A 17,606-nucleotide genomic window follows, 5' to 3' on the forward strand; every position below is an offset into this window, starting at 1 on the left:
ATAAAAGATGATTTTTACATGCCAGTCATGATCTGTCAATGAACAAGTAATAAAGGAGGCGATATTTTGGTTGTCATGAATGAAGTATCTGAATATTTAAGTGCCGTGAACAATTCTTAAAAACTTTAATTCCAAATTGTCCAATCTCTGTTAACCAAAAGTACCTGAGCAAGCCTAGATTTCAACCCAGCCGTTTGGTTTAGGCTTTATATATATATTTGGTTGTCATGAATGAATTATCTGAACATTTAAGTGCCATGAACAATAGCTAAAAACTTTAATTTTGAATTGTCAAATCTCTGTTAGCCAAAAGTACCTGAGAAAGCTTAGATTTCAACCCAACATTTTGGTTTAGGCTTTATATCAAGCTTACAAGAAAGACCCTCTATGTTTCTGTCAGGTAAACACTAATATAAAGCAGGAAGGTGTTGTAAAGTGGGACTTTTTGCTTGGACTCCCATCTCGCTAACTGGCTAAGAATTATCTTTAGCTTCAGCTGCAGTCTCCCCAAACTTTGCAAGCGGCAAAGCTTTGCAAGTTGCAAAGCTGAAAAATCAGCAGTGTATCAAATACTTGTTCTCCCCACTGGACCTGACAGTTAGCCAGCCAGTAGCTTGCTGATGGGCAGCTAGCCTGCCTGTTAGCTTCCCAGCTAGCATACTTAACCGTTAGCGAGCATGTTGGCTAGCTTGCTAGTATAATGATACCAGTGTCCTTTCACAAACCATCAGCTGAATTTGATTTTTAAATTTAAAATAGTGGATCATTTGACAGTTTTAACTGTCAAACTTTGCTTTTTGTTTTCCTGTCACAACCCCCAACAGGAGTATTCCCTGACAAATTTAACCGACGGTCATATATTTCTGGGACTAGATGAGATGAGGCAGAAATTCATCTCCTTCTGCCACATCATTGTTTTGTCTCGACACCAGAGGGGCATGAGGGAAATAAGAAGTCAAGGAGAGAAAGTCAAACTCACTCCAACAAGAATTCTCATTTTTATTGACTAAATCTCAGTTGAACAGGAAGACAGTCGTATTGCAAAGACAGAACCGAGATACGAGTTCTAGTGCTGTGGTCGTGTACTCGCTGGAAACCCCACGAGGTCGTGATGCTGGGAAGTATTTAGTCACCGGACAGAGAGACACTGGAATTCGGTTACAACACACAGGTGAAGTTTCGTGGATGAAACCCAGACAGAGATGACGTCAGGGAGGAAGAAAAGAAGGGAGTCGCTCCAAGCGAAAGCTTGAATCCCATCATTTTTAATCGACTCATCTCCCCGGCTCGGGCCTTCTGAGACGCAGCGGGTAATCGAGCCGAAACGAGAGCCTTTTAAACCCAGATCCCCTCCCCAAAAAAATAAAAAATAAAATAAAATAAGGGACAATAAGTCATTTATATTCCATCTGAATTCATCTGAAGGGGCTTTAATTCACCCTGGAAAAAAAGCACTCCTTGCTAGAGGTCAATAAAACAAGTATGCTGGACTGGGTCATTAAAATAAAGTGGTTTTTGGGGGGGGGGCAGATATTCTATGAAGTGCGTGGAAGCAGGAATTCAGCTGACAATTGATAAAAAAAACATCCTCAATATGTATATACGCGTGTAGGGCTGGATGATGCTGACACAATCAAATATCACAATTCTCAGTATCAACACGTATCATGTCATTTGATAAAACATTATTGTTTTTCAAACCCAATTTCTTTGCTGGTGCCTCCAGAATGTGACGAATGGCCAAGATTTACTTGTGCCATTTCCCCGCGATGTTTTTGACGTTTTACCAATCAGTAATCCATGTGTTACGATAAAATCCAATATCACAGTTTTATATGTAAGGAAAATACATACACTCATGCATATACATATATGGATGTGTATGTGTGTACCTACACATACTCATATCTATATGTATATATACGTGTGTGTGTGTGTGTGTGTGTGTGTGTGTGTGTGTGTGTGTGTATCTATGCATGAAAATACATTGTGATGCTGTGATGGCTTGTTCACACAGACTGAGTGCAGGCTCAGAGGAAGAAGGGAGGGCTGTGTGTCCTGCAGCGAGAGGGTGAAGGATGAGGTCATGTCCAGGCCTGTATGTAACCTCTCCAACGGTCATGTGACAGAGCCCGGAGCCCGGCGAACGCGGCGGAGCGGGCGCCACTCACAGCTGGCCAGTGGAAGGCCGAGGGGGGGAGAACGGCGGCAGCTCCAGAGTCTGTGTCAGGACCGTCCTTTGTTCCGAGTCAGGAGGCCGCCGGTGAGGTCAGAGATTGTCACAAACGGTTTCGCGCGCCCGCCGGGTAGCTCAGGCGAGCGTGACCCTGGCAGTTTGAGTTTGCGTGTCGAGCCGCTCCTCGGTCGGGCCCGCGCGATACAAGACTCCCGTTGTTTTCACAGAAATCCTGCGCCCGCCGCTGCAGGTGACCGGAGGGACGCGGATGAGCCTCGCGTCAGGAGATTAAGCGCAAACATTTTCATGCATGTTTATGTCCTGAAAGCAACACGCACACACAAGTCCGTCCTGTGCATGGTCATGATCCAGTGCTTTTTTTTTTTTTCCTATCAGTTATTCAGATCGTAATTATGATCGGGCAAAGAAAAGAACACGTTACTTTTTCTTTTTTTTCTGTTCAAAATAACATCCCAGCCACTCAAGATCACTAAATTTAGAGGCAAAAAAATCTAAAAATACATCACTGATTTTCCTACCTTTCCAAAGCTCTATGTTTCATGCTTTGCTTTTTTCTCCGAAGGAAGTGGGATGAATACACAACATTAATAGCAATACAAATACGACACATAACTTATTATTGTTCCAATTTTAAGCCCTAGGATGTCTTAAGAGATCGTAATGTCAATATTCACTCCGGGACATGGTGCAGGAAATTGTGCTACAGCGACAAAAGTGAAACAAAATAATAGACATTACATTTTTCTTATTCATGTTTGAGCCGTTTCAGATTTTTGAGCTACTTGTCATGCATTATGTAAAAGGAGGCTCTTTTGCGTCTATCTCTTTTTTTTTGGTTTGTTTTTTTTTTATTTATTCTTTGATCCGTCCGAGCCATAAAATGATCCCGTTTTTCTTTCGGACGGCGTTTGGAAAAAGGAAACCGGAAGCAACGCGAAGAACAGGAAATTCAGAGAGCGAGTAGACACGTTGGCCGAGAGCGACCGAGACGTCTTTGAGTCAAGAACACGTCGTCGGCCTTGAAAAGCACGGATCGGAATAAAAGTTCGGTCAGCGGCCGAACACAGCGAAGGAACCAACAACCCAGTAAGCTACTGTACGAAGGAAAGAACTGAAAAAATAGACTGTGTTTCTTCTTTAGTTTCAAATAAATATTACAATTCTAAAATCAAAATAAATCTTCTAGGAGTCGTACACACAACGACACACACAAACGGACTTTCACATCGTTGTTACACATGGAACATTTAAAACCGCCGCCTGCCAAGTCTCCGTCTTCCCGGGGTTTTTGTTTGAGCGCGGGAAAAAAAAAAAAGTATAAATCCATCCGTCCGTTCGGGTCAGAGGTCGCGTCAGCGTGTCCCGGCTCTGGCCCTCTAGAGCTTCATTTAATTATTTTTTTTGCTGGAAGTATTGCTTTAGGAAATGCGTTTTGGTCTTCTTTTCAGGTGGGTTTCCTTTTTTTTCATGATGGAATCTCGAAAGAATCTTTTTTTTTTTCCCTCCGGGTTTGACACATGGTGGAGAACATAAACGGGGACCTGCTACGTCACCGGGAATGTCGGCGTTCTCCAAAGACGTCCCCGTAACAGCCTTCCGTCGTGTGCTCTTCAATTCGTAGAATGTAACACGTTAGTTAGTAGTCGTTGGTTGGTTTATTTTTTTTCTTCCCCCTGTGCATGCACATCTATGAGCGGCGTAAAAGTGCGGCGGCGAGTCTGCGGCGACGTGCTCAGACGCAGATCTCAATGGGCGTCGCCACGAGCATGCGTCCGCCCGGCGAACTGTTCTCCCGGGGCATCCGGTCGTAGCTGTTGGTGGACGACACCGAGCTGTTGGTAGAAACCGACACGAAATGGTGGCCACCGCCCAGTTCCATCATCCCGCCCTTGGCTCCGCCTCCGCTCCCCCTCTCGGCGGCCACCGGCGACATGGGAGAGAGGGGCGAGAGAGGGGACAGAGTCTGCTGCTTCATCCGCTCCACCAGCAGTTCCTCGTCCTCCTCCCCTGACGACGATGACGATATCGTGCCGTCCACTTCTCCACGTGCGCCCCCTCCTCCTCCTCCTCCTCCTCCACCTCCTCCTCCGCCGCCTCCTCCACCTGCACCTCCTCCACCTCCTCCTCCGCCGACCCGTTCCCCGCCGCTCCCCCCTCCTGCCCCGCCGCTCCCGTTGTTGTTGTTGTTTTCACCATCCAGCATCCAGGAGTGGCTGAAGTAGGCGAACACCTCCTTGACGGAGCAGCGGCGATCCTGCTCCACGGAGAGCAGCCGGCGGAACATGCGGAGGGCCTGCTCGGTGAAGCGCCGCCACTGGGACGGCACCGTGTTCGTCCTCCTCTTCTGCCAGCGGATGAACTCCTGGTAGAAGGAGTCGGAGGCCAGCGCTTTCTCCCAGGGGAAGTTACCGGTGAGCATGCAGAAGAGGAGCACGCCAAACGCCCACACATCGGTGCTGTAGTCGACGCAGAAGCCCTCGTGACGCGAGACGTCGCAGAGCTCCGGCGCGGTGTAGGGGATGGTGCCGCTGACCTGGAGGGGGAAACTCGGCGTGGTCATCACGGCGGCTCGGAACGCGGAGGAGAGCCGGGGCCGACGGGTGAACGCTACTCACCCTTTTGACCGGCGAGCCGGCCCGGCGGGTCATGCCGAAGTCCGACAGCTTGACTTTGCGACACTCCCGGTCGAAGATGAGAATGTTCTCGGGCTTGATGTCCCGGTGGACCAGTTTCTTGCAGTGCAGGTACTCCAGGGCGATGGCCACCTGGTGCACGCAACGCTTGGCGACGGGCTCAGGAAGGCCCACCTGAGAAGGGGCGGGACACATCTGCGTTAGCCGCGAGCTAAACTGACTCAAACAGCTAGCACTCGGGAGGCGGTTTGTCTGGAAGCTCGGTAATAAATTTGGTTTGAAGGTCACACTTTGGTGCACCTTCAGTACAGGAGAAATAAAACTTTAGGTGTCTCTTTTGGATAACAATGGTGTTCAGACGGGATCTTGGGCTGCTCCCTTCAGGGATCGCCACAGCAAATCATGCATCTAACCCCATTCTCTGCAGCCTCTGCTCTCACGCTGACTAACTCTAAGTCCTCTTTCACTACATCCATAAATGTTCTCTTTGGGTCTTCTTCTAGACCACCTGCCTGGAGGTGCCACCCTCAGCATCCTTCACTATCCCTCCTCTGTTCATGTTCAAACCATCTCAGTCTGACTTTTTCTCCGGGACATCTAACATGTACCGCCCCTCTTGATGGACTGATTCCTGAAACCCAGTATTTCCTCCCCATTTGCAAAGACAACCTCAACATCTTCATCTCTGCAAACTCCAGCTTGAACTGACTCTAAAATTTTCCCCATCGCCGGTTTCACCACCGTCTTCCACACCTTTCCTTTTATTCTAGCTGATACTCTTTTGTCACACGTGAACCCCGACACTCTCCTCCTCCTGTTCCAACCTGCTTGAACGTGTGTAGAAGTCCTTAAGTATTAAGACATACGAAAAAAATGTGTTTTTTTTGCTTTTGCATCCCACCAGTTTGCTTGATTATCTATTTATTTAATTTGTTTTAATCTAATGATCAAAGCCTGACTGCTGGATTGGCGTGGAAAGCTCCCAGCCTCACTTCACAGCGATTACGTAGATTGTTGCATTGAAATTTCTTTTTACATCGGACCGACTTCCTCCTTGCTGCAATGTTGCCGACCGCATTCAAAAATAGAAAGTATATCGTACCAGCGGCACATAAAGATATGACATCATCCCCGCCCCCAAAAGAGCTAAAAGGGATTTGAGGCTCTATTGCCGGTCAACTTTGGGGTCCTGACAGTGATGATAGTCCGTAAATAACATTTTAACGTGAATCTCACGCACAAAAGAGCCGCATCCTTGAGAGTTATGCCAACATCTGGCTTCGCTTGTCAATGAGATCTGGCAGAGTCCTTGGCTCCTCCATCACCTGCCCGACAACTCTTATTTCTGACTGCATTTCCTCATTTCTTTCACTCTCGGCACATTACAGAGAGAATTATTGATAGCAAAGCTGAGCAAATTCTAAAAAAAAAAAAAAAAAAAAAAACCCAAACATTTGTTTTTCGGTTTTTCTTGTTTGTCAAATAGAGGGGAAAAAAATATATGTTTTCGCTTTTGCCGAGACTTCCCTTTGTTTCTAGGTCATTGTAACTGTGACTCTTTCAAGGACTGAAACTCCACTGACGAAAGCTTTGAATTATTTATGCCGTGACTGATGTGGTACTTTTCTTCTGTTCCCGCCGTTCGGGCTCTCGCTTCTGTTTCTTTTCCTTTTTGTACTTGCACGTAAACAAACTTATTAAGCCGGAGTAATTATTCGGGGCTCCATTTGAAGTACATTGAGTGCGTCCTGTGGTTACGCTATCAATTTTGAACGCGTGTAATGATTTTCAGGCGGTTACTTGTGAAACAAAGTGCACTGGTGTTCCAATTGAAGTACAATACTGGTTTGTACAGACATTTTCACTTGAAGGAAGCAGTCGGTCACAGGTCCGCGTTATTTCGAGGTTTAAGACGCCACGTAGAGAAGGGGCGGCAATCACCTGTGGGGGAATGATGTCGAAAAGGTCCCCTGCTAGCGCGTACTCCTGCGCGAACACGTAGTACTCGTCCGTCTCGAAGGCGATGCCGAACATGTTGATGATGAAGGGGCAGGGCGAGAGGTAGAGCGAGATGCTGTACTCCCGAAGGAAGGACTTCAGCTTGGTGGTCTTTTTCTTCAAGAACTTCAACGCCATTTTCGTTCCTTCGGAGGACAAATGTCGATTATTTGGAGTTTTGTTTTCCCCGCGCTTTTATTTTTATTTTGAACCATCGTACCTCTGATCTTGTGGATGACCAGGTCCACTTTGCCGTAGGTGCCCTTGCCGAGTTCCCGGATCACTTCGTAGTACTTGTTGACCTCCAGCCTCTCCAGGTTCTGGGCGGCGATCAGCTGCAGCTCGTCCAGGATGTCCATGTTGGCCCGAGACGTCAGCGGGGAGGAGGAGCTCATGTCGACGGGTGTCGGGACGGAGCGGGAGGACGAATCGGGGAAGGGGTGATGATGGCGGTGAGGAGGGGAGGCAAATGCTCAGGCAGGGACAGGAACCACAGCAGCTACGGCCGGCGTCTCTGGACAGAAAGACGGAGAGGCGCGTTCTGTTGGGAGTCCTTTATAACGGTATTATAAAACCTTTCGCTGCATTTGGGGGACAGCATGAGAACAGAGGATCACATTCAGGCGATCGAAAGAATTGCGATACTTTCATCCCCCGTTTCTGTATCGACTTTCCTGCCTCCCCCGTATTTTGTCTGATCGATTATACCACATCACATCATATCCAATCCTTCAGAGAAATGGATCCAATCATCATTTACACTGATCGTATTTTACACATCCCAGAATATTATACAGCATCTCTGTCGTATCGCCTCGATGTCAATCTGTTTGGCGTCAATGCGGATCAAATTGTGACATCAGTATATCAATTCCATCTCAATATAATTCCAATAAATATAATTCGTGACATCTTACGACAGATGACAACCGGTTTCTCGGGGCGGGAGCGCAAAGTGAAGCCCGACAGTTTGAAGCCGTCGTCAAATTTTTCAGATTTTTTTTATCGTGCATTTTTTTCTCCCGCTTTTGTTGAACACAACAGCAAAAATATAGCGATGCTCTTGTGAGCATTGCAATGCCACAGCGTGATATTTTTTTAATCACGATTCCTGTCTGTAAAATTCCATAGAGGAAGTCTTTGTTTATTTGTAAGTAGTTAGTGGTGAGTTATTACGGAGGGATTGTGGGACTAGACTCTCAAAATGACAAGCTAAACTACTGAATTTTTTAAAATACATGGAAAAAGTGGTCGACAGCTTTCCAAATTTTTCCAGGTTTAAAGGAAAATCTGTTTCATATAATAGTATATTTATAGATTAAACTACATAGTGCTCGTCCGATCATTGTAAACATAATTGTTGGTAGTTTATAGATGAACACAAAGAAAATGCTGGGAAAGGCATCCCAGCTACACTGCATCTCAGCAACCCTGTGTGTGTGCGTGTGTGTGTGTGTGTGTGTGTGTTTCTGTGTTATATTTCAGCCTTTTTTCAAGGTCAGCTGTGGACAACAAGCGACCGCCACTCTGATCTGCAGTGTGATAGTCATTGAAAATGGTAATTATCTGCAGTGAAGACTTGTAATTGTAAATGTGACTTGCCGAGGGGGATTGCTACAGCTGCACGCGCGTGCGTGCACACACACACACACACACACACACACACACACACACACATGCACACACACACTCACAGCCAGCCAATAAAATCCTTTCCAGTAAATCCATTCCCTGCTGCAGTGTGATTATTCCAAGTGATTGCTGTATGTTTTTCTCTCGGAACGGCTGGAGCTGCCGCGTCCTGAACCTCACCCTATAGATCGGTGCACGTGTAAGAAACGCTAGAACTGGCACACAAGAAAGTACACGTATACACACACACACACACACACACACACACTTATCACACTGATTATATAAGCCAAGCCTCTCCATCCCTGAGCAGACGCTCGACATTTAGACTGCTGGCACGTATCATCCTGCACACGCACACACACACACACACACACACACACACACACACAAAAGCGCTTTTTAATTCTTGAACTTATACATCAACATTTGCTGGAAGTAACACATAATGCAACAACGCACACACACTGGAGCACACACCAGGAACAAGGCATTAGTGTTACCTTGTCATCCTGCTCCACGGGCCTCTGTGTTACACTGTGGGAGTGTAATCTTTCGGTGTGAAGCGGACAGGAAGAACAGTTGACAACAGCAAGTTGAGGGGAGGAGAGTGTGTGTGTGTGTGGGGGGGGGTCAGTTTGGGTGATAAATGGCGGCGAGGGGAGGAAGTATCTCTCTCCCTCCCCCTTAAATAAAAGCTCTCGGACACAGGCGATAAACACACGCGCTCAAATGGAAGGCAGGGAGCTGTAAAGAGAGAGGGCCATTTGTTTCTGTCGGGGAGTGGAAGTGCTTACTGAAGCACCTCAGGACACACACTGTCTCCCCCCCCTGTGCATGTGTGTGTGTGTGTGTGTGTGTCGGGGGGGGGGGGGGGGGGGGGGCGCTTTTGTTACCTCTTGTGGCTCTTGGGGACATCGGGCTTCTAGTAATCCTCACAGGGACATTTTGCAACCCACTAATGGCCGGAACTCTATTCAGAAAATAATCATTTTAAAAATCTGTTTACTTTTCAGAGGTGTCAAAGCGGGAATTCAAGTGCCATGGGAGTCGGCGTGTTGCGCCGCCGCTTCTGCGTCTTTCTGGTCCATTTCCTGCGGTTTAAAAAGGCTGGCTGAGGGCGTTCTATGACATCGCCGTGTGACCTCGCTCTATGACATCATCGACTTCTGTCAGGACAACGGTTGTCACGCACATGGTAAGGAAATCTGTTTTCCCTGAACAATGACAGTCTTTCTTTGCCGGCGGCAGTTTGGTTGGAAAATGACAGCGTCTCACAATCCGATGATGGGACTTCACAAGTTGCATCACGTTCATAGAGGTTCACGTTTCCGCCTCACAGCAAGAAGGACTGTAGTTCGATACCAACAGGAGGCCTTTCTACATTTGCATGTTTCCTTCATGCCTGTATGACTGTCCAAAAACAAGCAGTAGGTACATTGGAGACCCAAAATTCCCCAGACATGTGAACGCGAGTGAACGGTCGAATGACGTGTGAATAAGAGAATGAATCTATATGATATTGAATGACAGACTGAATAGTTGTATGTCTAGATACTGCGCTGAATGATAGAATAATTGGTTTTTAGCTTTAGCATCACCTGTAAATGGGAGGGTGAATGTTTTTTTGTCTAGATATGATGTTGAATGATGGTGCAAATGGAATGAACGTTTGTATTTCTCTATATGATGAATGACAGAGCATTAATGATTGTCTGTTTATATGTAACCCTGTGATCACCTCTCACCCAATGACAGCTGGGAGAGGCTCCCCCTGCCACCGTGATTGCGGGACAAGCGTATATATATATATAATATTTAATGAATAATAGAGTGACTTTAAAACACGGCAAGTGAGTGAGCCAGAACGTGCGGTTTTACATTTGAGTTTTTTTCTGACCAAAGTGCTTGTATGACAGTAGAGCCTGGAGGACTCGGCTCCCCGGCGTCCTCCAGAGGTTGTTCCGGAAACTTTTGGAACCCCTGCTGTTCGGGCGCAACGGGCTCGGAGAAGCCCGAAAATGCGGCAACGAGCTTTGAGAAGGGAGGAATGCGGCGCCGCTCTTCTGGCACGCCGTCCTGTTTTCTTAGCGGTGTTTTCTTTGCCGCTCCTGCCCAGAGCCCACTGGTGCAGAGCCCGCTCGCGTCCCCGCTGAAACCTCGCCGCTCATGGCGGCGGCTGCAAACGTACCCCGCGCAGCCTGCAGGGATCAAGACGGGCCCGCTGCTCCGACCGCCAGAGATGAGTCATACTGAAGCAAACACTGAGAGGCTTCCAGAACGCAGCACTTCTTATTACACATGAATGACCGATGGGTGTTTGCATAAAAAGGCGAGCCTCCCTCGAACAACGTGTATCTTGGTCTCTGAGGAGAATCTATTAAAATGCTGAGTAATGATTGACAGCTCGTATAACGCTGCTAGTGTGAAACCACGGATCAATACCTTCAGCTTAACAGGAAGTGATGGATTGTCAGCGGCTGCTGACTGAATCGTCCCGGTCAAATAGAGGGAATTAAGCCGATCGAGATAAACAAACGTCCGTCCTGCTCATTTTGTCTCGCGTTTAAGTTTCAACTCAGACCTTACAGTGCGGAAAAACACTTCATAGATGAAAATGCACTTGAATAGTAACTGATAAAGTGTTTTTTCAGAGATGAAAAAGCATGTGAATATTGACCGATATTCATAGTTATCCAGATATCTGCTCAACTATGGAAACTCACATCGCCGATTCATCGTGAATTCTTGTATAATTCAGTCCATCTTCAGAAAAGGCTCGTAAAGTAATCTGCAGGTTATTACCAACTGATGTCTTGTTGATATTCTGGCCATTTTTTCAGATGTACTGCTCATTATTTTAATCATTTTTTTGGTTGTTGTTCATTTTTAGGTGATTTCTTGTTTGATTTCTTGTCATTTCTCAAGCTGGCAAGACATAACTATACGTTTTACCTTTCTAATGAATTAATGTGACTTATAATTTGGTAAGTACATGATTCTCAAAGGATTGCCAAGTCAAAAAAAACACAGTTCAATGATATTTGGGTATAAGCGATAGATTGATCTGCTGTAGTTTCGAAATGTTTTTCAAAAAGGTGCACTGAAGGTTCAGGACGTCCCTCCGCTTCACAAGAGTCACCTGGACAAACTGTGATTCCATCACAAGACAAAACACCAACCAGACGACATCAACCGCGACCGTCTATCACGATTCAATCGGCTTCTTTTAAGAAACCTTTTGTTCTTCTTCCAAAAGGGACAGTGGATCATGTGACGCTTAGGTCACCTGGAAAAAAGTTCCTCTGTGTGATCACCATGAACGTCACTCTAACCCTGATTTCTTTGCATTTTTAACTCTCTATAATATATGTTTCTACATGTGGAATCAACAGCACAAGTACAAGCTAACGGCAGCAGCGGTTCAAACTGTCACCATGACGACGGCCTAAACAAGCGGGTCACAGACGACCGAGTCGGAAGATGCTGAGCAGCCGGAACGCCACGGCGACGCTCATGTTGCCGAGAAACTCCCGCTTTGGCAAAGGGAATCCTTTGTAATAACACTGTTATACACAGCAAACCCAGTGAACGACCCCTTGATGTGGCACTTGGAACTGCACATTTAATTTTCTCACTTTACAAGTAATGGTCTGACACAATGAACCGAAATGCCGACTCAAATTACTGATAATACTACAAATTTGCTCATTCCTAGCTGATTTGCAAGTATCGTGCTGACTCCCTAACGCTGATTATTCTGTGCTGTAAACAGGGGCTCAAGACCAAACTGCTCTTTCTAAGGGTTCATTTATGCTCAACATTTTACAGGCAAACAGACGGAGCCTCTGCATAATTCTTAATTCTGTACATTGTCGGGGAGCGAAAGGAGCTTGAATGCGAGCGGCAAAAGGAACAGAGAAGAAGAATAAGAACGCACGGCATCGGTATAACCACGTGCCGCTTTATGTTTAATCCTAGAACACAAACGTCGGGTGATTTTCACCCACACAACTCTTCTCATGTGATTTTCATCGTGTTCCCATTGAGTTTTAAGGGTGCTTGGGTAGCTTCAGGCTGCTCACTGATGTTATTAATTGTACGTTTGTTTCCCGCCTTCCATCGGCCCATCTATAAATTGATGAAAACTGTATTTTATCCAGGATATTGTATTGGGTAAAATATACCCAACGTTAGTGATGCCGTTAGTTATTTTAAGGTTAGTGTTCTAGGGTTAATAGACCAACGCCATCTACCGCGTTGCTTCTTTTAGCTTCTCACAGAGCGTACATGAACACGAGCTCCTCCTCCATGACCATGTTATTATTGTTTCGTGTGTTTTTGAAAAGGAAGTCTGAACTTGGAAGTGCGATCTGAACTCTGCGCTGCCTTCCAGTGGGTGTGTTGTTTAACAACCATGGTGAAGTCAAGCGCAAATGAGAAATACGCTGGCAGCGATACTCAATAACGTTTGGAGACGGACGGACGTGTTAACGGACGTAACGTGAGCATAAATGAGTCTTAAAACAATGTTAAAAAGCACATGGTTGTCCACGGGGAAAGATTTACGTCTTTATTCATCATTCAAAGTGAACAAAAAAAAGCACTCAGCCCTCCGATCAACACTTTCCATTTGCCAGTGAATTAAGAATTAAATATCAATTAATAGAGGAAAAAGAGTTTTTCAATTTCAAAAAAATATATTGAATATGAGAAAACATTAAAGAAAAATCCTATGAATTCCTCTTTTAGTTAGCAAAATCAATGCTATGACTGAAGTTTAGCGACTGTATTTATGGGTAGATTTTCCTTGGATTAGGAATCATAATCTAAACAACCCTGAGTCAGATTAGACCCGTGCGGTTCATTAAAAGTTGACAGGGTAAATTAAAGAGGCAACGGAAACATGTTCTTTCTGAGTTTTTCCTGCTGACGTCGAGTGAAAAAGCTATTTGCATCCTGACATTTCAAGGGCTGAATAAGTACCCCGACGCCGCGCTTTCGCGTACGGCCCGAGCAGCCGCAGCCGCTCGCCGATAAATCCCAGACCGCTTATGCAACCGGAGCAGAGCGTCCCGAGCACATTCATCCGCCCGACGCCGTCCTCGGCCAGGGAGGCCCTTTTTTTTCCCCCCCGAGCCCGGCAGCTCCGAGCCTCCTTCGACACGCAAAGAGCAAATCCACGACACCTGCCGAGTGTGAGGGTGACAGTCATGGACGCCGGTGTGTGTGTTTGAGGAAATAATGAGGATAGAAGATGTGTGTTTGTGTGCGTGTGTGTGAGGCACTAATCTATTTACACACATCACATATCAGGGACTGGCCTACCCTACAAGTCTCCTTAATGTGAGTCATTAAACTTTAGGGGAAAGAGTCACTTCGAAGTTCAGAGGTGACGCTCTTGGCATTTATTGTCTTACCCTCGTGCCATGAAAAGGTCAGGTGACCTTTTAGCACACAAGTGTTTAGGTGAAAGGCCCATCACGTCACACAAGAGCACATTTTCGGACTTTTAACGGACCAGGGAGGAGGAGTAGGTGGTCAGATTTGGGTGAAGCATGGGGTTGTTATGGTTACAGTGAGTAAAATGGATGGAAGAGAATGTAATTTCCATTGAAATGATGGAAGCGCTTGTATGTGTGTGATGATAAACAATGACGACCCCAGTCTGGTGATGTTTTGACCACAGTTAAACTTTCCTTTAAAGGTCAGGCATATAATGGCTCTATAACTGACATTTCTGTTTTAAACTTCTTCTTATTCCACCCAACCCATGGGGACAAACGCCACATCCGCGCAACATCAAACTCAGCCGCTCACTGTGGCGAGGAAAGCGATATCATGAGCGTCGCAGCGGGAAAGAACTCCGAGGCAAGATGTGTGAATCAGACTCGTCCCGTTTGGTTACAACCTGTCAAACCGCACCAAACATCCTGAGCTTTTCAGGAAAAATAAATAAACTATGGCTCCAGATCTAACTCTATCACCATCTTCTCTAATGAATATGAAACGTCCGAATCGTCAACGACATCAAAAATAGTGACACCCATCCGACAGAACGCCGGAAAATATAAATATCTAATGACAGCCGTCCGACTCTCGGGAATTTCATAATTTGCCACTTCGGGCCGACTTGCTCCCGGGCTGCGGGTCGGGACGGAGCCTTCACCTGCAGGAAACATCATGTGATATTGTGACATCTGGCTCAGGCTGTTCTGACACCAGGACCAAAGCGTCGCCAGGATTTAGTCAGTGACCTATATTGTGGTCTGTGACTCATCATGCTGGAGTGTCTCTGCCATCAAGTACCGTAGTTTAATCTCACTTTGATAAAGCGGCGTCTCGGTCACTGCCTGCGGGCTTAACACATACACACACACATACATAGACGCGCATGCACACACACACCGTGTGTGAAGCCATTGTACCCCTTGGATACACAAAACAAAAGCAGATTACTGCAATGTGCCACTTTTGCCCAAAGGTCTGGTGTTTTCATTAGTGTTTTCTGTTGTAATGCACAAAAAATGGCCGCACTTCACAGGAGGCAGTGTGCGTGTGTGTGTGTGTGTGTGTGTGTGTGTGTGTGTGTGTGTCTGTGTGTGTGTGTGTGTGCATGTGCATGCATGCGTGCGTCAGCTGGTGGCCAGGATGTAAACATTATGCTCTCCTCTTCTTCTCATCCTCAGCGCTGGCATTGTGTCACATTGGATCCCACCTGCAGCGTGTCCTCAGACTGCACCGCCTCTGAGGACACTCACTCCAGACACACACACACACACACACACTAACACACATATACGCATGCATGCACACACACACATACATACACACATACACACAGCACATGCAATAACTGCTGCAGACACCTGACCACCCCCAAATGCCTGCTGTTGTTATTAAGATTGTGTGTGTGTGTGTGTGTGTGTGTGTGTGTGTGTGTGTGTGTGTGTGTGTGTGTGTGTGTATAGAATATTTGACTAAAATCTAACATTGTTATTGTTGCTGGCAGGAGACAATTGCTGCTGCTGCTGCTGCTGCTGTGCGCGGCCCGCTCCTCATCGTGCACAATGTAAAAAAAAAGGTGAAGAAAAGAAAGACAGCAAGAAAGAAAGAAAGAAAGAAAGAAAGAAAGAAAGAAAAAGAAAGAAAGAAAGAAACCCAAAAAGACATCGCAGGCCGAGGCGGCTCGGGGTGGAGACTCACCGTTCAGCAGCCCGGAGGTCCGCCCGGGGAGAGCCACCGCAGGGGGGGCCAGGAGGAGCTCGGTGTCTCTGCAGGCCCGCATCGAACGGCCTTCCTCCGGCTCTGCGTCCTATTGTCTCCGCATCGCTCTGTCGTCTAAGGGATGGGAGGAGAGGCGGATGAGGAGGGAGAGAGCGGAGCAGAGATGCCGCTCCGGCCTCGACGAGCGCCAGTGGAGGGAAGGCGAGCGGAGATCCGCCCCTTCGCCTCCGCAAACACCAATCGCAGCGAGGCTCCGCCGGCGCCCGCCGCCGCTCGCTGTCTCCGTACAGACTATGCCGCCTTCACGGACCGGTGGAAATGTTTTTCGACCCCCGTCGCTCGGCGCGGTAACGATCTGCCCACCGGGGCCCCGCTTGGTGTCTAGACGCGTCGCCTTTTTTTTTCCCCCCGTCAATTATTCGGCACATGTAATTATTGATCAGTGATTCTAAACATATAGTCACACCTGGGAGGTGGGACGAATATGAATATATACAATACATATCCATCTATCTATCTATCTATCTATCTATCTATCTATCTATCTATCTATCTATCTATCTATCTATCTGTATATATATTGTATATATATATATACACAATATGAATGTATACTATAGATATTATATATATACATATATACAATATGAATATATACTATATATATACATATGTATTGTATACATATATATAATATTTTCTTATATATATACAATACATATCTATCTATCTATATATCTATCAGTCTATCTATATTATATATATACAATATAAATATATTCTAAAAATAAAATATGTATATACATATGTATGTATATATATATATATATATATATATATATGTGTGTGTGTGTGTGTATTGTATATATTCATATTCGCACACCCCCCAGGTGTGACTATATGTTCAGAATATGAATATTTGTATACAAATATAAGGATATGTAGAATTCGTTCAAGTTTTTATCGTCTCGTTTTTGCGTCTCATCACCTTTAAGATACATGCAGACATGATTTATCTCTTTATTTTTTATGTACTTGTTTGTTTGTTTGTCTGTCTGTCTGTCTGTCGGTCTGTCTGTCTGTTTGTTTGTTTGTTTGTTTGTTTGTTTGTTTACTTAGGGTGGCGCGGTGGTCCCATGTATCTGCATTTGTTCTGGTCTTCTGTCATTAGAAACTTGCCCAGATGCGTCAATGAGCTCAGAGGTAAACATAATGAACAAATATTTTTTTGGAGACGGGGTTGAGTATTTACATACAACCTTTGTATCACGGTCCATCATTTCATCATAAAAAAATGAATTGAAAAAAAATTACCATTTTCTTCCCACTTAGAGATTTTCCAAAATTAGGAATTCTAACCCAGGAAGAGCTTCATGAATCGTCTATCATATATTTTATAGATTAACGCAGATTCTCACCCATGAAAGCAACATCAGAATCTTGGAATCCACAATGTTTTGCTTTGTTGCTCACTGGTGGCCTTTATTGCACAACACTTCAATAAACCCATTGTTCCAATTTGAGGACATCTTTTTTTTTTCCTTCCAAAACTATTTCGCGTTTGAGACGGCGCTCAGTTCTATACTTATTAGGTTGTACCGGATTGCAGACGAACACAAGCCCTGTCTGAGACGGAGAGAAAAGGCTCATTAAAGTAATGTCATTTAAAAAATAACCGCATTTCCCAGTGCATCATTAATAGATCCGTGCAACTAAAGAGAACTCTTATGCAACAAAGACCCATCGGCGGTCTATTAGGCCCGATGGCCGCAGGTACCGTTGCTCTGCAGTCGCCATGTTTTTCCCCACCGCAAGGTCTGAACATCTTCACCCTGCAGCTGACACTTGCCGTACAATAACACCATTGCTTTGCGCGAGCACAAACTCATAATCGGGTCCTTCAACAGCATCCCCGATGA

The 17,606-nt window shown here is 45.7% G+C and overlaps 1 protein-coding gene across 2 annotated transcripts; it reads right to left on the reverse strand.

Moving 5' to 3' along the window:
* Window positions 1-2,618: 2,618 nt before the first annotated feature.
* On the reverse strand, window positions 2,619-15,989 carry bsk146 (brain specific kinase 146). Of its 2 annotated transcripts, none has more exons than XM_086141054.1 (5): window positions 15,667-15,989; window positions 7,049-7,342; window positions 6,772-6,974; window positions 4,813-5,004; window positions 2,619-4,730 (listed from the first exon to the last, which is right to left on the reverse strand). In XM_086141054.1, the coding sequence occupies exons 2-5, from the start codon at window positions 7,221-7,223 to the stop codon at window positions 3,930-3,932; spliced, it is 1,371 nt and encodes a 456-aa protein (XP_085997180.1). In that variant the 5' UTR covers window positions 7,224-7,342; window positions 15,667-15,989; the 3' UTR covers window positions 2,619-3,929. The 2 variants fall into 2 exon arrangements, with proteins under 2 accessions (XP_085997180.1, XP_085997181.1); XM_086141055.1 differs by lacking the exon at window positions 15,667-15,989 and adding an exon at window positions 8,964-9,088 and having other exon boundaries at window positions 7,049-7,340.
* Window positions 15,990-17,606: the final 1,617 nt, after the last annotated feature.

Source organism: Fistularia commersonii, chromosome 33 (assembly GCF_037954325.1).
Source record: "Fistularia commersonii isolate RoL2024-O1a breed Wild chromosome 33, RoL_Fcom_v1.0, whole genome shotgun sequence".
Classification (NCBI taxonomy): domain Eukaryota; kingdom Metazoa; phylum Chordata; class Actinopteri; order Syngnathiformes; family Fistulariidae; genus Fistularia; species Fistularia commersonii.